Below are 23,628 nucleotides of genomic sequence, written 5' to 3' on the forward strand. Positions count from 1 at the left end.
TAAATTACAGAGCTCATTCTAGTTGGACTTGTACTTCTTCATATCGCCTCGACAGTTTGCATAGAATACCACCATGTTTGTTGTGCAAGCAGTGGCAGGGGTCAGTCCTTTTTAAATTAAAATGCAAATATTTCTTCAAGGCCGGTATGTCTCTGCTGTGAGCTATATCCAGGGCTTAGGTCTTTATGGCTGTACTGAATGCCTCACTCTCAAATAGAATAGTTCGTGACACCGGTATTAGGTAAGACATATTGTAGTGGATGATAAGCTCTGTTAAACAAATGATTATTTGAAAGAAAAAAAATTCCATGCCACCAAGTTTACTATTGTTAAATATTTGTGACATCTGGACTTTTGTTTGATCATTCACTTGAGAATGGAAGATACCAGTACTTTTTTTTTTGATTAAAGATCCACGAGGTCTAATTTATAACCCACTTAAGAGTTTGTACGGCTTTTGTTTGGCATGGTCAGTTTTGTAGCATATACTTTGTGGTCACCAAAAACTATCATGTAGCTGTTAGCTGTGGTTGCTACATGATGTATAGGCATGCATTCAAAAATCACACAATAAATAAGCTACAATTAACCCACGATCTGGCATTCCTGACCACATAAGTACCCACTTTGTGGTCCTAACTGATATAATGCAGTTATAAGGATATCTAAACCCAAGAACAAAAATGTAATATATTGCAGATTACCAGTCCTAGTATGTGGTGACTGGATTAGTTATTTTAGACAAACAACAATTTTCAGACAATACAGAATACCTATTGCTCTAGCAAGGTGGAGTTTTTCTGAGTCTATTCTCCCCCAAAAAAATTTTTAACTGTCTGCTAGCCCTTCTTTATCTGTACACTGACTGTGGTGCATGCATAGTGCAGTGTATTGTCCCAGCCCATTCACAAATCCTTACAGATGCAGGGAGCCAAGTGCAGGAGCAGAAGTTACATCATCAGTGCCTGCTCAGTGGGTGAAGTAAGAAGATACAAGACCTGGAAAAAGAAGAGAAGAATATGACAATATTGCCAGCAGAGTAGAAGTGAGGAACAAAGACCTTACATTTCTGGAGGAGAACATTTCCAGAGGAAAGTGTGATGTAAGTATGCTGAATATGGCAAAGGCTGGTCACCCAAAACCCCCAATTTAGTTGTATTAGTTTGAATTAGGCTTAATAAAGCTCAATTCACACACATTCACAACATGCACAGTATTTTGCCAGTTTGCACACATTGTGCATAGGGCAGTCCATTCACCTGCAGGACAAATGTACCAAATAAACTCATGTGCCAAATTTCCCCAGGCACATTCGGCACCGCAAGCATCCTGCATGTTTTTGCAGCGTTTCAGAAAATGCAAGCAGAAATGCATGATTCTGCCTGCATTTTCAGAGTGACCATATGTGAATGCAGCTTTAAATCCTAACACTAACTGTTCTTACAAAATTTCCTTCCCCTATCCTCCTACCCAATGTAAAAAAGATCTGAATACTTACGTAGTTTTAGACTGCTCTGGTCACATGATCCTAGCTCCAGCTACCCTGTGTCAATGAGCGGCGGCTGCATGGGGGATGCGAGAGCACTGACAACATCTGGGTCATGGGAGCCTTTGCGTAACATCATGCCTCCCAGAATTCCCCACCAGTGTTGACTGCTCAGTGTCGAAACTGCAGAATCACATAACTGGACAGAAGCGGAATGAAAAAAGGTGAGTATACAGATCTTTTTTATATAGGGTAGGCAGGTTGTGTAGGAGGAGGGGTGGAAACATTTTTAAGAATAGTTAGGGTTAGGCTTTACTTCCAGTTTAAGGCCAGCCTGGGTGACATCCAAGTGGGGGGAGGGAGTGGGTGGTGACTGTAGCCACCCTAAAACAGGAAGGACATTTTTCACAAGATTAACAGGTAAGAAAAAAATACTATGAAAAAAGAAAATGAATACAGCCATCTCACGTAAGGGTTGGTAAGCTCCAATATATATATATATATATATATAATTTTTTTTTTTTCAGTTTAGATACACTTTAGCAAGTTATCTGTTAAAGGCTTACCTTTGGAACATTTTACAACAGTATTTAAGGTGAAACGTAACATGACCCAGCAGTGCCCCCCCCAGTGACAGTGGGTGGGGGTCTTTTCTGTCCCAGTGGCTGCCAAATTTGAAATTAGCATGGCTGTGTGGAGCTCCACCCATCACAGACACATCATTCATTTACAGGGATATGTGAATGCATAAACTTCAAGTCCCTCTGCCACTGCACTGTAGTTTCAATGGACTGCGAGCGTGCAAACGTGCTGATCAGTCAATTTACTCATCCTTCCTTCTTTCAAACAGAAAACCAGTAAAGAGGTACTGGCAGAAAGCTGGAAAAATTAGAATAAAAGAAAATTCCCATAACATGATTTTGTATTGGTAATAAACACTGATCTTTTATGCTGGTGAAAAACAAAATCCTTTTAGCTAATGACCTACTGCAGCTATAACAGCTTCAACTCTTCTAAGAAGGCTGTCCACAAGGTTTAGGAGTGTGTCTATAAAAATGTTTGACCATTCTTCCAGAAGCACATTTGTGAGGTCAGGTACTGATGTCAGGCAAGAAGGCCTGGCTCGCAGTCTCCGCTATAATTTATCCCAAAGGTGTTCTATTGGGTTGAGGTCAGGAACCTGTGCAGGCCAGTCAAGTTCCTCCACCTCATACTCACTCATCCATGTCTTTATGGACCTTGCTTTGTGCACTGGTGCACAGTCATGCTGGGACAGGAAGGGGCCATCCCCAAACTGTTCCTACAAAGTTGGGAGCATGAAATTGTCCAAAATGTATTGGTATGCTGACGCCTTAATGGAACTAAGGGGCCAAGCCCAACCCCTGAAAAACAACCCCACACCATAATCTCCCTTCCACCACACTTCACACTTGGCACAATGCAGTCGGGCAAGTACCGTTCTCTTGGCCAAACCCAGACAGAGAAGTATGATTAGTCATTCCAGAGAACATGTCTCCACTGCTTTAAAATCCAGTGGCGGTGTGCACAATTGCATCCAACACTTTCCATTGCACTTGGTGATGTAAGGGTTGGATGCAGCTGCTTGGCCATGGAAACCCATTCCATGAATCTCTCTACGCACTGTTGTTGTGCTAATCTGAAGTCCACATGAAGTTTGGAGGTCTTTAGCTATTGACTCTGTAGACAGTTGGCGACTTCTGCGCAGCGCAGTGTGCACTTCAGCATGCGTTGACCCCGTTCTGTCATTTTCGTGGCCTACCACTTCATGGTTGAGTTGCTGTTGTTCCCAGTTGCTTCCACTTTATTATAAAACCACTAACAGTTGACCGTGGAATATTTAGTAGCAAGGAAATTTCACGGATGGACTTATTGCCCAGTGGCAACCTATCACGTTATCACGCTTGAATTCACCAAGCTCCTGAAAGAGACCCATTCTTTCACAAATATTTGTAGAAGCTGTCTGCATGCCTCGGTGCTTTATTTTATACTAGCCCAAGAAAACAGCGCTGTGAGAGTATGGTAACACAATGTTCACCTCCCAAGGAGGTATACCTTTATTGATGCAGAGTAAGCCATAAGTGGGATGATAATTAGTGTAGTCTCTGCCAGGATAGTGCTGTGGACCATCCGCTCCTCAATGAACCCAAGCAGGGAAAGAAGCTCAGCAACGGTATACGGCTGAGCCGGCCGGGGATCACTGCGTTCCAGATATGATGTCACCGCAACCTTTGTGAGGGCGGAAGCTGGATCCTGGCCATGAGACACAAGCAGAGTTGGTAACCGTGGCAATGTGTTTCACGCACATACGCTTTGTCAAGTCTTGACTTGAGACTTGATAAAGCGCATTCGCGTGAAACGCGTTGTCACAGTTACCAGCTCTGCTTTTAGTTTAAGGGGACCCCCCCAGGCATGATATTTAAAGGAATTTTTCTTTTTTTTCTTTTAATTTAAGCACTAAAAAATTAAAAAATGGTACTTTTTGAAATTTGTTTTTCACTGATTCATGTCTGTCAGGGCAGTACCTTGAGCCCCCATACCCCATTTCATCGCCAATAACTTGCATATAAGCCTTCAAAATGGGCACAAGTTGGAGCCCCATAGACTCGCATTATGTTCGAAGTTCGCAGTCAAACTTTTATTAGGTTTGAATGTTCAACTGTGAACAGAACAAGGGGGTGTTTGGTGCATCACTAGTGGCCACTACTACTTTAGCTACTTAGGCTAAAAGAGTAAGGCACCAGTTGTGGACCATAGAACTTTATCTCTATGGGGTCACAATTGCCAGATTCAGCTTTTGTTTCTGAAACCAGCTGAAGGAAGTACTCATTTCTACTCTCACCTTCATTCAGCAGCTTATGAATGCACTCCCATTATCAACCTGCTGCTAGCAAACAATTAGAATATTGTGCTTTATATATTTCAGCAATTTATATTTTTGTAAAATAAACATCTACATTATTTAAACTATTGGTAATGTAGGGTAAGTCCTTTGTTGTTTTAGCTGACAGTTGTTTGTGTCCTTGGCCTGTAAAAGAAGTTAAAGTTCTAAAGGCTGAATGTTTTTTACCTTCATGCATTCTCTTGGCCATTGGCACCCAATGTTATTAATCACAACCAGTGAGGAGGGAGTGGGGGGTGGGTCAGAGCCAAGCTCTGTGTGTCTCCGAGGCAGCTCGGGAGCGAGCATGCACGTGTGCCCCCAGCTTGCTCTAAGAGGGAGGAGGGGCCAGGAGCGCTAACTAGAGAACTGAGAAGAGGAGGATCGGAGCTGCTCTCTGCAAAACCATTGCACAGAGCAGGTAAATATAACAAGTTTGTTATTTTTTTATCAGAGCCTTTACAATCACTTTAGAATGTGGACAAATTCAGGTAAAAAAAAACAAATCATATTTAAAAATCCATTTGAGATGTCAGTTAACCCTAACAATGAGCTTATTTTACTTGTTCTCTCTTGTCTGATAAATGGAAGTATTTTGTTATATATTTAAAAATGCTGCAAGTAGAGAAAATAAAAAAACGAGTAACTCTGGCGCACAGGAGTAAAGTAGTGTAAGGGTGAAAAGGATAAAAATGATAAAATGTATAAAGTAAGAAGTAAAAGATGATAAAGGCAATATTGGCATACAAGTACTAAAACAGGGTATGTAAATGCATAGGTGTACAATAAGTCCTTATAAGAGTCTCTCAGGCAACTTGCCAGGAATCTTTTTAGCAAAAAAAGATGGCAGCCATCCTCGGAGCAAGCCAGCTCTGTATGCATGGACAGAAAAAAAGAGACAGGAGGCGCCCTTCTGAGTGTAGTAATAACACTGTATTTAATAGCAAAGGATTAAAAACACTCACAAAGGAAGTAATAAAACAAGCTCATCTGTGTATATGAGACATGACCAATCCTCAAAACGTCCTGCAGGTGCCACCGGTGGTTGGTGCAATAGCAGCTGGGCTAATGGAGATGGTCAATCCTTCAGAATGGTGGTGCTCTAGAGCCGATCCAGCAGGAAGGAGCCTAGTAACCAGCATGGAACACTCCGGCAAGATGTGACATCACAGGAAGAGGGTCAGTGGGGAGGAAGAGCACAGACGTGGGAAAGTCAGGCTACGCGCTCAGAGCCTCTAGCTCCTTCTATAGGCCTCTATTGTTTTTAATCCTTTGCTATTAAATACAGTGTTATTACTACACTCAGACAGGCGCCTCCTGTCTCTTTTCTTAAGTAGAGAAAATACCTGTTGATCCTGTCAGAAATCCAATAAGGTGATATTTTTCTGTGCACCTGCCTCTGCTGACTGTCTTATGTTAGCATTGTTTGTTGCCATCTCTGTGGACTACAAAATACAACCCACCATGTTATGTAAAGAGGAGAGGGGAAGGTGTCCAGTAGTGCTAACCTTTCTGTCCTAGGGTGCAATGCTGTACCTCTATAGATACACTGAGTAAACATTGATACATTTTCACCCATAGACCAGAGAGCGTGTTACTAGCAGAATCACAAAGTTAAAAAAAAAAAGAAAAAGACAGCCACCACATCTAAGGCCTCTCTAGCTGCGATATATTATATATTTGTTTTTGGAATTAGATATACTTTAATGATATTTTTATTGTTTATATAAATTAATTGATTGCAGTTTTTTTAATATCTGCCCAAATTGCATCTTTAATAACCTTCATAAAATGTTCTTATGCATTCCCCACATTAAAAATCATAAGCAAAGGCAGCACATACAAAATAACGAAGGCTGGAAAGTTTATCAAGGGTTAAATTATTTTATGTACAAAGTGTTGAAGACATGTAAAGCAGGAAAATACATTTGCTATTTCCATGACTGACGTTTCACCAGCTGCTACCACTCCACAATTATTTCACCAACTACCAATAATGTTAGACCACATTTAAATATAAAGAACATATTTTTGTTTGTCACAGTACTTTTGTTTATGGTGCCCATCATATCATTGTATTTAGATCTGGGGATGTTAGCTGCAGAACTACGACAAAATACATCAAGATGACACAAAACATTTGGGAATGATTTACTACAGGTTGAAAGTTTTATACTAGACTGAATGCCATTGCTTCTAATAGTTATTCAGGCTAAATGGAAATATTCATTTTTTTAATGTCAAAGTTGGCCAGGGTTTCTCAGAAAAGAACATGAAAACCATGCATCACACCAATCCACTGCTACTGCTGTGAAATATGGCATTCCACATTACCATTCAGTAATAAGGGGAAATTAGTTATTAAACTTTGCAAAAATCCCTGACTAATGGACTTCTACAGAGTACCAATGGGGCAATACTACATATATAAGAAAAAACAAAATCAATATCCAATAAGGAACTGGAGTATGTTTATGTTCATTAATGGGAAAGATTCACTTGTAGGAGCACCATGCACTATACCAGCAAGGGATTTCTTGGAATACTTAAGGACTAATATCCCCTAGCATGTCTATAGGTTTTTCTTTAGATGCCTATGACCTCTCTTTTCCATTGCAGGTTAAATAGGCAGGGTTGTTCCTCCAAAGATAGAAAATGCTGTAAAATTATCCCCTTTTAGATTTTCTGGGGGTTTTTGATTTTTTTTTGCCCTTTTGTTATTGAACATTGAACATCTTCTATAGATATTGAATCTTTTAAGAGGCTGAAGCATATGTACTGTGTAATATTGTGATATGTAATGTTTTGGGAGTTATGTCTGTATTTTTTAACAGTATATGACATATATAGTACTTTTTAGGAAGTAAGGAACCATGGTAGATATGTTTTTATAAAAGTCTAGTATAAATAAACAGTTTTGTTACAGGGGATAAAACTTCAGTCTTTTATTGGATATTGATTTTTTTTCATATATTTAACATTTGTTTCATTTAAGGTTGTGTCTTTGATTTCATAATTGATTTATACCGAGGAAGAATGAAGGGGTTGAAAGGTTTTTGAGTAATAGGAGTAATATGGGGAAACCAATGGGAATACAGTTCACTTCTGTTTCGAGCACCACAGCACACAAAACTGGTGACTGGAGCTACACAACCTTAACTGAAAAGAAGGAATACAGAGAGATGTAAACAAGTATTTAGGAAATCACACCCATTATGTTACAGTATGGGGGAGATTTACTAAAACTGGACCACTCAGAATCTGGTGCAGCTGTGCATGGTAGCCAATCAGCTTCTAACTTCAGCTTTTTCAATTAAGCTCTGACAATAAAACCTGCAAGCTGATTGGTTTATTAGCTGCACTAGATTTTGCACTATGCAGTTTTAGTAAATAACCCCCTATGTTCAACAAACCAAAAGGTAGAAATGTGAGCATAGATGCAAACTTCCAAACCTATGTTCTTTAATGTAGCCTACAAGTCTATCTAATGGATATAAGAGGCAAGTCCATATATAACCAGCAAGTCCTCAGATAGCTTTTTGCAATCACTTTTCTTATTGACTCAGTGTAAAAAAAATCTATTATATAGCAGTGGAGACTTTTCTTTAGAAAAATACAAAAAAGATGGCCACCTGCACTCTGGGTAGTCGCCTGACTTGCTTGTTAGCACTAGGAACAATGTGAGCTAAATATTTCACATATGAATTTAAAATCTGCTCATTGTGGAGCGTAATGGTTTTTAGACAAATAAGAATCCCATATAAATTTGGTTAAATTGTACAACTGTATAGAGTAGTCAAGTTCTTCTTATTGCTGCAGCTGGCTGGAGATGAGTCCTTTCTGTTTCGCATTCATCTACAAATCAGATTACGGAACTCTCGTTTTTGTAGGCACAGTTGTCTTCACGTTAGTTTATAGATTACTGAAGCTCTGCTTTAATTTTCACAGACCAATTACTTGTTCATTTTTCAATTTCACAGTCTTGCTGGCCACTGTCAAAAGAAGGAATGCAGAAAAATCAACAACAAGTACAAGTGATTATAATGAAACTTCATTTACCTAGGAATCCAGTCCAGCTGTTGTTTATATTACACTAATAGAGTAGAGTCATATACCTCACTAAACAAGTTGCAGTACCAAATTTCACCAGCAGGTGTACATGCAGAAGAAAGCTGAGACTGCAATTTCCAGATTTGCCAGGATATAACTCGCTGGTGGGTTTTGTAGACAGAAAGCCCCCTTAAATTTTCAAAGAATGCCTAATAACACATATATGAATGCTCATACATATATAAAGACAGATGTATACAATATGGAGCATATTCTTGTCAGGGAATGATGTGCTGTAAAGCTACCTTGAAGAGAAGCTTTCAGTTGACACCCAATATACTGGCATAGCTTTAAAAGCAATAAGAAACCTGACCTGTGGTACAAAGAGACATTTCAGCACTACATCTCCCTAAATGTCACTTGTGAGACATAGGCTTTTCCTTTGCAATGTTTATTAATGGTAAGAAAACATCCACCTGGCAATAAATCCTGTGTAGGAAAATACAAATTAAGCAAGGCTTGGTAAATAAAATTAATACAAGCCTGTCTCCTGTAACAGACACAAGTGGTCTGCCTCTGTTGTAGATACAGTTGGTCATTTTTATACTACATGTAGTTGACATTTACATTTCTGCCTGTGGGTATTGTATAGAAAGAAATGATGAAGAGATGTATGTATCTTCTAAATGCAAGTTGTATGAATTCATATTATTAACATACACATTATATTTGTCATATACATTCAGGAAAATAAATTCTACCATCTCCAACACAATGCATCATACATTCTTATGAGCCATGTGTTTGTGAGAATCCTAAATCATCTGGGATCATATGGAAGTTGAAGTCAATAAAGCTGAGGTTTGAGATTCTTCAAAGGGGATTCCAGTTTATATTAAACCCTTTCAGTCTGCCATCTATTGTCCTCATTCTAATATAAATGACCATTCTGGGAGGCAAAACATGGTATATAGCACATATCTTATTAGTGCAGACCTTTTGCCAAAATGGCAGGGTCCTTTTGCCAAAAATGTACAAGGTAAGAAAGTGGGTGAGTACACTTTATGATATTGGTTCAATTAATAATGGCATCATTTTAGCTATAGACCAGGGGTCTCCAAACTTTCAAAATAAAGGGCCAGTTTATTGTATTTCAAACTTTAGGGGGGCCGGACTGTAACAAGCAATAGTGGAAGTTTTCAGTGGGAGTAAACATCACCATGTTTGGCGTCAGGGGGAGGAATAGTGCCCCATTATTGGTGTCATTGGGAGGAATAGTGCTCCATTATTGGTGTTAGTGGGAGAAATGGTCCCCCATTGTTGGTATCAGTTGGCAGAATAGTGTGTCGTATAAGTGGGATAAATAGTGCCCCAAGGGCCATATAAAGGCAAAAGGGCCACATCCCAGGGCCGCAGTTTGGAGGCCACTGCTATAGACAACCAAAAATACACATCCTCAGTAGCTAGAATGTTAAAAATGAATTACCCACCGGACTTTGTATAGTCCACAGGGACTCTCAAATCCTTTAAAAGTGGGAATAGTGATTATTGTGAGCTAAATCGTGCCTTAACCAAGGTGTTTACGGGAAGCTTCAGTGATGCCATAATTTCTATTGAGTTAATGGGCTACATGCATACTAGTCAGCACATAGCTCATGGGTACACCTAAAAGTGATTGTAAAAGCTAAAATTCTTTACCTTAATGCATTCCTTTAGCTTAAAGTATCACCCCCTCACCCAACCCACCCCTTATACATTGCTCAAAAAAATTAAAGGAACACTTTGAAAACACATCAGATCTCAATAGGGAAAAATATCATGCTGGATATCTATACTGATATAAACTCGGTAATCTGTTAGGAATGTAAGGATGCCCCATCGTTTGATGGAAAAGGAAATGATCAACCTACAGAGGACTAAATTCAAAGACAACCTGGAAATCAAAGTGAAAAAATTATACAGCAGGCTAGTCCATTTTGCTGAAATTGCATTGCAGCAACTCAAAATAGTTTGTATGGCCACCACATGATTGTGTCCATGCCTGACAACATCGGGGCATGCTCCTAATGAGACGATGGATGGATCTGGACCAGGGCATCACTGAGCTCCTGGACAATCTGAGGAGCAACCTGGTGGCGTCAGATGGACTGAAACATGAGGCCGGGCATTGTTGTGCACCAGGAGGAACCCAGGACAGACTGCACCAGTGTAGGGTCTGACAATGGGTCCAAGGATTTCATCCCGATACCTAATGGCAGTCTGCGTGCCATTGTCTAGCCTGTAGAGGTCTGTGCGTCCCTCCATGGATATGCCTCCCCAGACCATCACTGACCCACCATTAAAACGATCATGCTGAACGATGTCACAGGCAGCATAACATTCTCCACGGCTTCTCCAGACCCTTTCACGTCTGTCACATGTGGTCAAGGTGAACCTGCTCTCATCTGTGAAAAGTACAGGGCACCAATGGCGGACCTGTCAATTCTGGTGTTCAATGGCAACTGCCAGTCAAACTCTATGGTGTCAGTCAGTGAGCACAGAGCCCATTAGAGGATGTCGGGCCTTCAGGCCACCCTCATGAAGTCTGTTTATGATTGTTATGATTGTTTGGTTAGAGACATTCACACCAGTGACCTGCTGGAGGTCATTTTGTAGGGCTCTGGCAGTGCTCATCCTGTTCCTCCTTGCACAAAGGAGAAGATACCGGTCCTGCTGATGGGTTAAGGACCTTCTATGGCCCTGTCCAGCTCTCCAAGAGTAACTGTCTGTCTCCTGGAATCTCCTCCATGCTTTTGAGACTGTGCTGGGAGACACAGCAAACCTTCTGGCAATGGCATGTATTGATGTGCCATCCTGGAGGAGTTGTACTGCCTGTGTAACCTCTGTAGGGTCCAGGTATCGCCTCATGCTACCAGTAGTGACACTGACCCTAGCCAAATTCAAAACTAGTGAAAAACAGTCTGAAAAGATGAGTAGGGAAAAAAATGTCATTGGCCTCCACCTGTAAAACAATTCCTGTTTTGGGGCGGGGAGGGGAGGGTCGTCTCATTGTTGCCCATCTAGTACACTGAATTTCATTAACACCAAAGCAGCTGAAACTGATCAACAACCCCCTCTGCTATTTAACTGACCAGATCAACATCCCTGGCGTTTAATTGACTTGATGCCAGAGGCGTCCCTAGGGTAGGTGTCACCCGGTGCAGTAACACTTGGTGACACCCCCTCTGACGATCCCCGCAGAATGGATCGGATCTACGGATTGAGCATAATGGATCGGACTCCAATCCATTATGCTCAATCCGCAGATCCAATGCATCCTGCGGGGATCGTCGGCTCCCTTTACAACTTACCTTTTCTTGGAGCGGGTCTGGTGTCACCCCGTATAGGTTGCATCCCAACGAGCACCCCCCGCACCTGCCTTGGGACGCCACTGCTTGATGCTATACTCTGATTAAAAAGTGTTCCTTTAATTTTTTTTAGCAGTGTATTATCTGTCAGTCAAATCCTGTAATAATAGATTGGGAGGCAGGTCCGAGCCTTACTCTCTGTGTTAATGGACACAGACAGTAGGGTTTGGGATTGAGACCTTGGGAAAGCTACGATAGGAAGTGGCTTCCTATGATGGCACGCCAAAAACAGGAGGAGCCAGGAGTGCCAACGGGAGACCCAAGAACAGGAGGTTTCAGGGTGTTCCATGCAATTCCATTGCACAGAACAAGTAAGTATTAACCTGTTTGTTATTTAAAAAAAATTAAATTATAGACTTTACAGTCACTTTAAAGGAAAGCTATACTGAGGGAAATATGAGCGGTACAGTTGCTGAGCTAGCTAGCCAGTTGCCTGTCTGTCACACTGATCCAATGGCTTTATGACCCAGAACAAATATGGAGATTAGAAGTTCTGACTTTACAGGCTGCATGCTTGTTCTAGCTCAGTGACCCAGAAAGTGTTACAGGTAAAGACAACCAGGTCCACTACCATTTTCATCAGGTTAGTATGTAAACATCCATATTTTTTTTCAGTACAAGTGTAACCTCTGAGGTGCTCTTAAACAACTCTCTTGAGTCCTGCTTTTTCTATTCTGTCACTTTTTACTTAAAGTGTTACTAAAGCCACGACAGTAAAATCCATCTGTATATGCAGTAATGCATGCTGGTTATACTCACTGTGAAACCTAAGGGGTTAATCCTTTGCATCGTGTAAAAAGGCAGTTTGATGCTGTCTTCTCTGACCCTTCCTTCTTTTGCTGTCCCAAATCCATCTGCCATAGTTAGAGCAGCAGTGGCAAGACTGCACATGCTCAGTTTTGTGTGTATTGCTAGAGAGGGTTTTTTTTGGGGGGGGGAGTGGGGGTGCATGTGGTCAGCACAGGGCCAATCAACTCTGTCCAGACACAGGGTCAGGGATTTGCACAGGGCCATATTTACCACAAGGCAAACAAGGCACTTGCGTATAGGGTGGCATTTTTCAGGGGGGCAGCACACGCCTTTCTCCAGAAGAAGGGATGGAAGAAGGAACACGTACGCCATGGGAAACAGGGGATCTGAGAGAGGTTGCAGGCTGCTTGATGGTGTATGTAAAGCCTGACTTTCGTTCTCACGGATGTCTGGAGCTGTGAAGATGGGTGTCTTTCTCTCTATAGCAAGGGAAGGGGGAGTAATGGAAGGCTCTCTCAGATGGGGGGCAGGGTCAGGCACTCTCCGCAGAAGGGGGAAGGGGGGGTGTAGTTAGTCAGCATCTGTGTGGGCCAACAATTTTTGTGTTGCCTAGGGCAGCACAAAACCTAAATATACCACTGTATATGCAGATTTATAGGACAGTCAGAGGAGAATGAAAACCCCTCTTACAAGATTAACCAGAGCTCGGCCGGACACTGATAGAAGTCACAAGACTGCTGTATATTGCTGATGAGAAAAGTTATTGAGCAGTTTATATTTACTAAAATAATTACATTTCTATGTTCTGTGTACTGTGGGAGATCGGATATAATGAATGCAGGGTCCTGGGTTAAGTAACAGTTAATTAACACTGAGATGTCGTATGCTATATTTGCTGGTTCTTTTTCAATAGAAACATTGATAGTGTCTTTATAAAATAACACAGCAATGGATCAGGCAATCCCATGTAAATAAAGTATATGCATTCTTCTAAATAACAACAGTCTTATTGCCTTGTACAGCATGTTTAGTCAATCTATAAGTGAATATATTGGTGTGCCAACAGTGTCTACAAAACCCCAAACCTCAAAATAATACACTTTCTCCCCTCTAAAAGACTTGGACTGCATATGTTTAGTCAATCACTACTGTTTTCTGAAGACTGGCAATGAGGATGTGTAGCCTCTCCGCATCTTCAATAAACATTAATGTTCACTTGGAAAAGTCCAATATGTGTGTTACGAAAAACAGTCATCCGATAGTGGGAAAGTCCATTATGTACTGTATATCTATGGCTAGTTTTGTTGCCCAACATTCACAAACGTTTTTGATATACAGTATAGGTTTGGAGAAAGCTAAACTGTCACTATAAATACAGGCAGGGGCGGACTGACAACTCATGGAGCCCCCAGGCAATAAGGGATCATGGGGCCCCTGTGTCCTTGCCCAAACTCAAAAAAGCGTATGGAAAAGGTACCAGGGGCATCTCATGGGGCCCCTTACTGACCCCGGGCCCTCGGGCAGTGCCCGAGTTTCCAAATGGTCAGTCCGCCCCTGCATACAGGAACAAAAAAAGGTTGCTTAGCATGTTCCTGACACCAACCATGTGTTCTTGATATAGTTAAGGGGTACTGAGCAAAAATGCAGAGGGTAAAGTTCATTGATTTATTGGAAATGATCACGTTTGTAAGCATTGAGGTTGCAGTCGCTAATATTGGCCTTGTGGATCCATAAAAAAAGAGCATTTCCGAATGAGATAAACACCAGCAATTTCATAAGGATCCTTGGTGTGTTTTATCATCCAGCACTTGTATATACATAGTCTAAACACTGCCAGGACTCAAACAGGATGTAAAGGAATCAAAAGGTTAATCCTGCAATGGGTCTCCCTGTTCACTGTAATAGACACTCTGGCCGCTAGTCATGATCCTTTTACGTATAAAAGAGGTAATAATAAATATTTTTAAGGTGTTTTTACAATAGCTGTTTGTAAAAATCTGCAGGTTTACACTAATTTGATGGGGTCTCACATCAATACACCATGTCATCGCTTTGCCATTTCCTTAATTTAGACTCGGCTCTCCAACTGTTGTGTGCTGGGGCTAACAATAACACTGGCTCATAACTGCAGTATATCCAAGCAGCTGTGAACTTAGAGGGATAACAATGAAGTAAGATGACCTGGAGTTCAGGGCAAAGCACTCAATGATTCTGGCAGCTACTTAATGTATAGAAGATGTGAATTATTTCATGGATAATCTCAAGTGGATCCCCACTGCCCTTTGATCCTCTGCTGCGACATATTAATAATAAAGAATTACTGTACCTCAGGCTGGCTTCTGCATGTTGCTAATATGGCTCGATGTGGCGCCCGCCAGCGCTTCTGCTTTGTATGAGCTGATGCCTTACAGTGAAAACAAAAATAGAAGAATGCAGTAAGTCAGACTGACCTAGGTAGCGTTTAAAGAATGTAGTGTTAATAATGAAGTAGCACAGGTGTTATGCATCCCTCAAAGCAGATTTATTTATTTATTACAGGTACTTATATAGCGCCATCAATTTACAGAGCGCTTTACATATATATTTTACATTCACATCAGTCCTTAACCCTCAAGGGGCGTACAATCTAAAGTCCATAACTTACATTCATACATACACATACTAGGGGCAATTTAGACAGGATCCAATTAACCTACCAGCATGTCTTTGGATGAGGTCCTTGTACTGGTCATAGACATAAGTTGTCATCAAAGTGGCAGACTTTGGCCAGATAAGGTGAAAATCTCTTTCTTAGCTCATGGAGACCAGCAGATACCAAAGGACTGATTGGATAGCTTATAAAACCTTGCACAATTATGATTCTTTCATTCAAGAAAAATGCTAGAGATGTCTGGTTGTAGTCTTTCCTCTCTATTCTATTTATCTAAACATGCATGCTTGGGATATCCAGTTGTACATACACTGAATAACGTTGATTATCTTGTTACAATGGCATCTGAAAGTCGTTGGGATATATTAAACAAGTAAATGTGTTGCCCTGAAGTTGATGTGTTGACAGAAGAAAAAAATGGGCATTGCACTTTGTTGTATATAGGGCTATGTAGCCGTGTCTGGGTGCCGATGCTGACCCATGTCCACAGCCAAAAGCACCCACCCCACTACCACCATACCACCACACCACCAAAACAAAAAGTGCACACAATGGGCTTGTGAGCATCAGAATTGGACCGCGGAGCAATGGAAAAGAAGGTGCCAGGTCTGAGAAAGCACATTTTATTTTACATCATGTGGATAGCCAGGCGCATGTGTGTTGCTTACCTGGGGAAAAGATGGCACCATGGCAATGAGGACAAGTCGGTGGAGGCAGTGTGCTGCTTTAGACAATACTGTACTAGGAAAATTTGGGTCCTGCCATTCCTGTGAATTCTACTTGACGCATACCACTTACCTAAACATTGTGGTGACCAAATACACCTGTTCATTGATGACAGTGGTTTCTTTCAGCAGGATAATGCATCATGCCACCCTTCAAAAATGGTTCAAGAATGGTTTGAGGAACACAATGAGTTTAAGGTGTGGACTTGTCCTCCATGTTCTCCAGATCTCAATCCATTGAGCGTCTGTGGGATATGCTGGAAAAGCAAGTCTGATCTATGAATGCCCCACCTCGCAATGTACAGGACTTGATCAGGCATCTTGATAGATACCACAGCATACCTTCAGAGGTCTATTGGTGTCCATCCCTCAATGGGTCAGGGTTGTTTTGGTGGCCAAAGGGGGAACTAATCAATATTAGGTGAAAGGTTATAAAGTTATGGCTGATCAGTGTATGTTTGTGACATACAGCCAACAGACAAAGCTCAAGGTGGCCTACATGTACGCCCATCCTCTTTAGTCTGTGGCTAGATCTGGTTCATTATAAATAAATCACATAAAAAGATTAGAATATAACTTTTTTGTTTTCATGTGCCCTATGTGCTTTTTAATGTTTAACTTCAACTTTGTATACACTGTGCATAAAACACAAGCAAAGTGGAAGAAAGCAAAATAGAGTTGTATTCTATGTTAACAAATTGGGTCTCATGTTTTTTATTCTCTGTCCTGCACTGCTAAGTAAGCCAAAAAATATTTGCAAAAGCTCCACTTTAAATTGTTATCATGTAGGTAGTTGAGTATTGTTCACATATTCATATATGCTAATTGACTTAAAAAAAAGAAAAAAAAACAAAAGTACCATTATAACTAAGATAAAAAGTTAATTTATCCTTGCTGTCACTTAAAATGCTCCTGCAAACCTAAGTCAAATTACAGACCACTGTAATATTAGCAGAGATGGGTACAGGTGAACCCTATCAGCTACCAACATCTAAAAATCTCTTACAGACTCCACTAGGGAAATTTGCCCAGCTAGGTTTGTCTTGGCATATATCCCACAATGTCACTCTCCTTGTGCTGAACTATGTGTTTTCAGTATTTACATATTCTACCATAAGATTCATCCATTTGCAGTGCATGGCACAATTGTTTGGCTGTGTAATGGGCTAGCCATGGCACTTAAACTTAAATGAGAAATCTGGTGGGAATCTCTCGTCTCCAGAGTCCCTTAAAAAAACAGAAAACCAGCATATGACAGCAGCAACGCTAAGCAGAAATATCAAGGCCCCAAGAACAATGTAAAACGTTATCTTGCAACATTGACAAAACTAGCATTAAAAGGTTTGTTGGGATATTGTGATGTGTACAGTCTATGTCATTTATAAAAGCCATTTGTTAGACATCACAATAGTAAAAAACCCCAAAGTTCTAATGCCCAGTATGTTAGAATTGCCCTGATAACTAGAGATGCTATTGTTGAACGTCTTCTGAATATGCTAGCTACCTGGCTGTTTACGTACCACAACCTTACATTTCTACCTTTTTCTATTTTTTCAGTCACTGATCTGGTAAATTCATGCAGATCAGGAAAGTTGGAGAAAAGTCCAAACTTATCTGTACATTTTTACTGGGTCTTAAGGAGTTCATATTTTTAAAAGGAGAGGTCAGCAAGAAGAGACACCACTATTTACCCAGAAAAAGTTTCCTTTAAACTGAACAAGGGTTTTCCACCCATAAACTACCAACAGCAATCATTGGACAGAAGGTGGGGTGAGCGTTTGAGTGGAGGTTTGTCACAATGGAAAAGCAGCAAACAGCTACAAGTTCTATGGCAGCCTAGATTCTACTGAAGTGTATGATTCCCATTATCCAGGCCTTTATGTCCAAAAATTCTAATAGTACTAGCACACTTCCATTTTCCCAGCAGGAAAAGTAAAAATATAAAATCTGACTGGTAATAAACAGCATAATAAATTTAAGCAGTATAATACATTTCCCAGCCAGGGATAATAAAAAACCTACACAGGTATTTCACGTTATCAGCAGCAACCTTAAAAAGATGCAGTTTGTTAATAAGATCTTTGATTCAATCCAGCCTATTCCTCTGTATATCACATATGTTTTCTAGCAAAGCTACATGTATTATGTCATCGAGTAAACCAACATGTCAGACTGGATGGGTATGCTTGTGTAGTAGCGTGTGATCCTGTAGCTGTCTTCTCACCAGATGTCTTCACATGTGACATAGATGTAATGTTTTCATGGCTCAGTTAAACTTTAAGCAGAAACGCAGCAAACACAGACATCCAAGTCAAGATAGCTGAGATAACTGATGGAATGGTTAAATCAGGAACAGATGGCAGTCTCTTTTTGGAGGAAAACAGGGATTACCATGATGTTATATTTTCAAAATTCAATCAAAACATGCCAGCTCTCAGCAGGAATCTGACCATTTGCTCTTAGAACTGGGTGCTCAGTGCCATAAAGCCATTTTTAGAAACAAGAGTATACAAGTAATAGAAGCTAATATTGTTGAGGTCAAGTGTGTAATTAGAAATATGTCATTTAAGGGCCTACAGCAAGCTCCATCTTTTCCCAAAGGTACAGAACATTTATAGTTATCAACACATTAATTAGAAACTAAAATGGTTTTGGCTTAATTTTATTTATTTACTTATTTTCAAGTGTATTTTATATATGCATATATATATACTGCTCAAAAACATTTGAAGAAACACTTTTTAATCAGAGCATAGCATCAAGTCAATTAAACTTCTGCGATATTGACCTAGTCAGTTAAGTAGCCGAGGGGGTTGTTAATCAGTTTCAGCTGCTTTGGTGTTAATGAAATTAACAACAGGTGCACTAGATGGGCAACCATGAGACGACCCCCAAAACAGCAATGGTTTTACAGGTGGAGGCCAATTACTTTTTTCCCTACGTATCTTTTCTGACTGTTTTTCACTAGTTTTGTATTTGGTTAGGATCAGTGTCACTACTGGTAGCATGAGGTGATACCTTGACCCTACAGAGGCTGCACAGGCAGTCCAACTCCTCCAGGATGCCACATCAACATGTGCCATTGCCAGAAGGTTTGCTGTGTCTCCCAGTACAGTCTCAAGAGCATGGAGGAGATTCGAAGAGACAGGCAGTTACTCTAGGAGAGCTGCACAGGGCCGTAGAAGGTCCTTAACCCATCAGCAGGACCAGTATCTTCTCCTTTGTGCAAGGAGGAACAGGATGAGCACTACCAGAGCCCTACAAAATGACCTCCTGCAGGCCACTGGTGTGAATGTCTCTGACCAAGCAATCAGAAACAGACCTCATAAGGGTGGCCTGAAGGCCCAACGTCATCTAGTGGGCCCTGTGCTCACTGCCCGGCACCATAGAGCTCGATTGGCATTTGCCATTGAACACCGGAATTGGAAGGTCCACCCCTGGTGCCCTGTGCTTTTCACAGATGAGAGCAGGTTCACCCTGAGCACATGTGATAGACGGGAAAGGGTCTGGAGAAGCCATGGAGAACGTTATGCTGCCTGTTACATTGTTCAACATGACCGTTTTGGTGGTAGGTCTGTGATAAGTCATGGTCTGGGGAGGCATATCCATGGAAGGACGCACAGACCTCTACAGGCTAGACAATTGCACTCTGACTGCCATTAGGCTTCGGGGTGAAATTCTTGGACCCACTGTCAGACCCTACGCTGGTGAAGTGGGTCCTGGGTTCCTCCTGGTGCACGGCAATGCCCGGCCTCATATGGTGAGAGTATGCAGGCAGTTCCTGGAGGATGAAGGAATAGATACAATTGAATGGACCCGACCCTTGCCTGACCTAAATCCAATATAACACCTCTGGGATATCATATTTGGTCCAGACTGTCCAGGAGCGCAGTGATGCCCTGATCCAGATCTGAGAGGAAATACCCCAGGACACCATCCGTCGTTTCATTAGGAACATGCCCCGATGTTATCAGGTATACATACAAGCACGTGGGGGCATTTCAGTAAAATGGACTAGCCTTCTGCATCATTTTTTCACTTTGATTTTTTGGGGTTTCTTTGAATTCAGTCCTCTGTAGGTTGATAATTTTCATTTCCATCAAACTATGAGGCATTCTTACATTCCTAACATATTAACCCAGTCCAGATCAGTATAGATATCCAGCATGATATTTTCCCCATTGAGATCTGATGTGTTTTCAAAGTGTTCCATTAATTTTTTTTAAGCAGTGTAGTTATGTGTGAAACGTTCTTATTGTGATCACAACCTGAAACTGCTATTCAATTAATTTTTAGTCAAAGCAAACTCACCCATACATGTCTCTATGCTTTATTATATTGAGAAATCGTTTCTGAAGCAAAAAATGATCAGGTCTCAGTTTCCTGCGCTATCCTAATGTATCTGTTCCCATTCTTTGGATGGACATCTTTCTACAGTTTGGAAAACTGTGCATGCATTGGACTTCCTGTGAATTGAAATTGCTTGCAGGACTACAAGAACTGTTGTTTTTATTATTATCTCTTATGCTGGAATATACTGTATTCGATTTCTGCTTTGAATAAACACCTGCTTTTTGCATAACTTTATATACATATTTTCTGACACCATTGCTTCCTGTTTGCAGTCTCATATTTTTACAGCATTAGCAACCTATGAAAGTTTCCTCAATTGAGTTTCTGCATGTAGGGTGTTTCCTTTGTTCCCAGAGTCTCTCTAGTGCCACCCTGATGTCCCCACTCCTGCCAACTGATGTCTTGCATGTGGAATGTAGCAGTAGGACTGCTGAAACTCTGGCTGGCTGGTGCATACACAGTTTAGGGGATACTTGCAGTGTCTGGCCAGTGTATGGGGCTGCTATCTTTCTGAGATCTGCCATTGTGCCTGGCCAGGACATGCATAGTAGGGGTTCCCTTGGCACCACGCACATGGATACGAGTACTGTCAGTGCTTACCTCTTAGCAATATGTGCAAATATCATATAACGTAAATGTGTTCATTCAAAAAAACAAATTTCTCATGATATCATATCAATCTTTACATGCAAAGTCCAAAGAAAATGTGCTCCTCAGACTCCAACTGGGAATATATAAGGAAAGTCCATGAAAAGTAAAGAAAATGCTTATATCCACTGACACCACACGTTACTATTCCACCATATGTGTTTGTAAACACTCCACACTCACCGGGTTGCAATGACCCCCTTGTTATATAACAAGAAAAGCCACATTGCGATTTGTGGTCATCAAAGGACCTGGTCAAATTTCCTATTAGCACCTTGTATTGCTGACACAGGACGATACTTCAATGGCTCAAACAGCAGGTAATCCAAAAAGAGAGGAGGAATCCTTTCATAGTTTGTTTATTATAAAAATTATTTTACAAGTAAAATTCTGGCAATAGAAAAAATAAACATAAGGGCAATCTCTTTTCCGATCATTTGGAAGCTGCCAACTCCTCAACATGCATTCCAAGCTAGACCAGAAGTGACCGGAGCTTGGAACGCATGATGAGAAGTCAGCGGCTTTCAAATGATCGAAAGAGAGAGATTGCCCTTATGTTTATTATTATTTTATGGGCAGAATTTTACATGTAAGATTTTTTTTTAATAAACTAACAATTTTCACACTATGAGAAGATTCCTCTTCTCTTTTTGGAATAAAATATATAGAAAACAGCACTAACCTACCCCCAACACAAACTAAACAATGCACCCCCATATATATATATATATACAGTTGTGGCCAAAATTATTCAACCCCCAATGCTGTAAAGGGGTTTAGGGACTATAGTGTACATTTGGAATTGTATTCAGAATCAAATCCTACAAGGACGTTGTAACTACCCAAATGCAACTAAAATGACATCAATTGTTTATGTAATACAGTAGTAAATGGTTCTTATGTGGTTTCTTCATTGCCACAATTATTCAACCCCTTAAAGACTACCACTCTGAAGAACAGAGGTTCATACAGGTGCTTTCCATCAGGTATTGAAAACACCTGTGGATGTCACCGAGCAGCAATCAAGCATAATAAGCACCAATTAGGCAGCTTTAAAATGACTGTGATACTCAGCTCCTTCTAGACATTTACTGGTGTGGTTACAAACATGGTGAAGGCAAGAGAATGGTCCAGGAAGACAAGAGAAGAGGTGATTTCTCTTCACAGGAAGGGCAATGGCTATAAGAAGATTGCAAAGATGTTAAACATACCAAGAGACACCTTAGGAAGCATCATTCGCAAATTCAAGGCAAAGGGCACTGTTGAAACGCTACCTGGTCGTGGCAGAAAGAAGATGCTGACTTCGACTGCTGTGCGCTACCTGAAGCGTAGAGTGGAGAGAAGTCCCCGTGTGACTGCTGAGGAACTGAGAAAAGATTTGTCAGATGTGGGTACAGAAGTTTCAGCCCAGACAATAAGACGCACACTGCGTAATGAAGGCCTCCGTGCCAGAACTCCCAGGCGTACCCCCTTGCTGTCTCCAAAGAATAAGAAGAGTCGACTGCAGTATGCCAAAAGCCATGTGGACAAACCACAAAAGTTGTGGGATAGTGTTCTGTGGACTGATGAAACAAAATTAGAACTGTTTGGGCCCATGGATCAACGCTATGTTTGGAGGAGGAAGAACAAGGCCTATGATGAAAAGAACACCTTGCCTACTGTGAAGCATGGTGGAGGGTCAATCATGCTTTGGGGCTGTTTTGCTTCTGCAGGTACAGGGAAGCTTCAGCGTGTGCAAGGTACCATGAATTCTCTTCAGTACCAGGAGATATTGGATGGAAACGTGATGCAGTCCGTCACACACCTGAGGCTTGGGAGACGTTGGACCTTTCAACAGGACAATGATCCCAAGCATACCTCCAAGTCCACTAGAGCATGGTTGCAGAGGAAAGGCTGGAACATTTTGGAGTGGCCATCGCAGTCACCAGACTTAAATCCGATTGAGAACCTCTGGTGGGACTTAAAGAAAGCAGTTGCAGTGCGCAAGCCTAAGAATGTGACTGAACTGGAGGCCTTTGCCCATGAAGAATGGGCGAAGATACCCGTAGATCGCTGCAAGACACTTGTGTCAAGCTATGCTTCACGTTTAAAAGCTGTTATAACTGTAAAAGGATGCTGTACTAAGTACTAAGATTGAATGTCACTTGGGGGTTGAATAAAACTGATAATGCTGTGAGCACAGAAAAGACATTTGTGGTTATTTCATTATAACTGTTATGTTATATTTGTCTGACCTACAAGTGCCTCTTTAATGTAAATGTAAGCAAGATGACTGAATGATCAAAAGCAATGTCAAACTGGCCAAAACACTCAATTTCAGTGGGGGTTGAATAATTTTGGCCACAACTGTATATATATATATATATATATATATATATATATATATATATAATTACTATATATACCATAAAGTGCAGTCATATAACCCTTGACTGCTCAAACTATATAACTTAAATGCTTCCTATATAACCACTATTGCAAGTAGATGTGCAAAATAATCAGCAATTGAAAATATATAAAATTACACAAAATGTTGAAAAAGTGCGGCTGTGCAATAAACAATCAAATCATACAAATCATATAACCACTTCTACAAGTAAATGTGAAAAATACAACAATCAAGTGTGTGAAGTATTAAACAAAGTGCTACTGTGCAATAA

The 23,628-nt window shown here is 40.8% G+C and overlaps 1 protein-coding gene across 4 annotated transcripts in view; it reads right to left on the minus strand.

Annotated features, from left to right (window-relative positions):
- Nucleotides 1-6,249: 6,249 nt before the first annotated feature.
- The window catches only part of EGF (epidermal growth factor), a 186,922-nt gene continuing 169,543 nt past the window's right edge, over nt 6,250-23,628 (minus strand). For all 4 annotated transcript variants that reach the window (XM_089668511.1, XM_089668510.1, XM_089668512.1 and 1 more), the window contains 2 exons: nt 14,919-14,996; nt 6,250-8,377 (listed from right to left, as the gene is read on the minus strand). In XM_089668511.1, the coding sequence (XP_089524637.1) occupies nt 14,942-14,996 (55 nt within the window). In that variant the 3' untranslated portion in view covers nt 6,250-8,377; nt 14,919-14,941. The remainder of the gene's footprint in view (nt 8,378-14,918; nt 14,997-23,628) is intronic.

Source organism: Staurois parvus, unplaced genomic scaffold, assembly GCF_062004578.1.
Source record: "Staurois parvus isolate SC_StPar_1 unplaced genomic scaffold, SC_StPar_1.0 ptg000058l, whole genome shotgun sequence".
Taxonomy (NCBI): Eukaryota; Metazoa; Chordata; class Amphibia; order Anura; family Ranidae; genus Staurois; species Staurois parvus.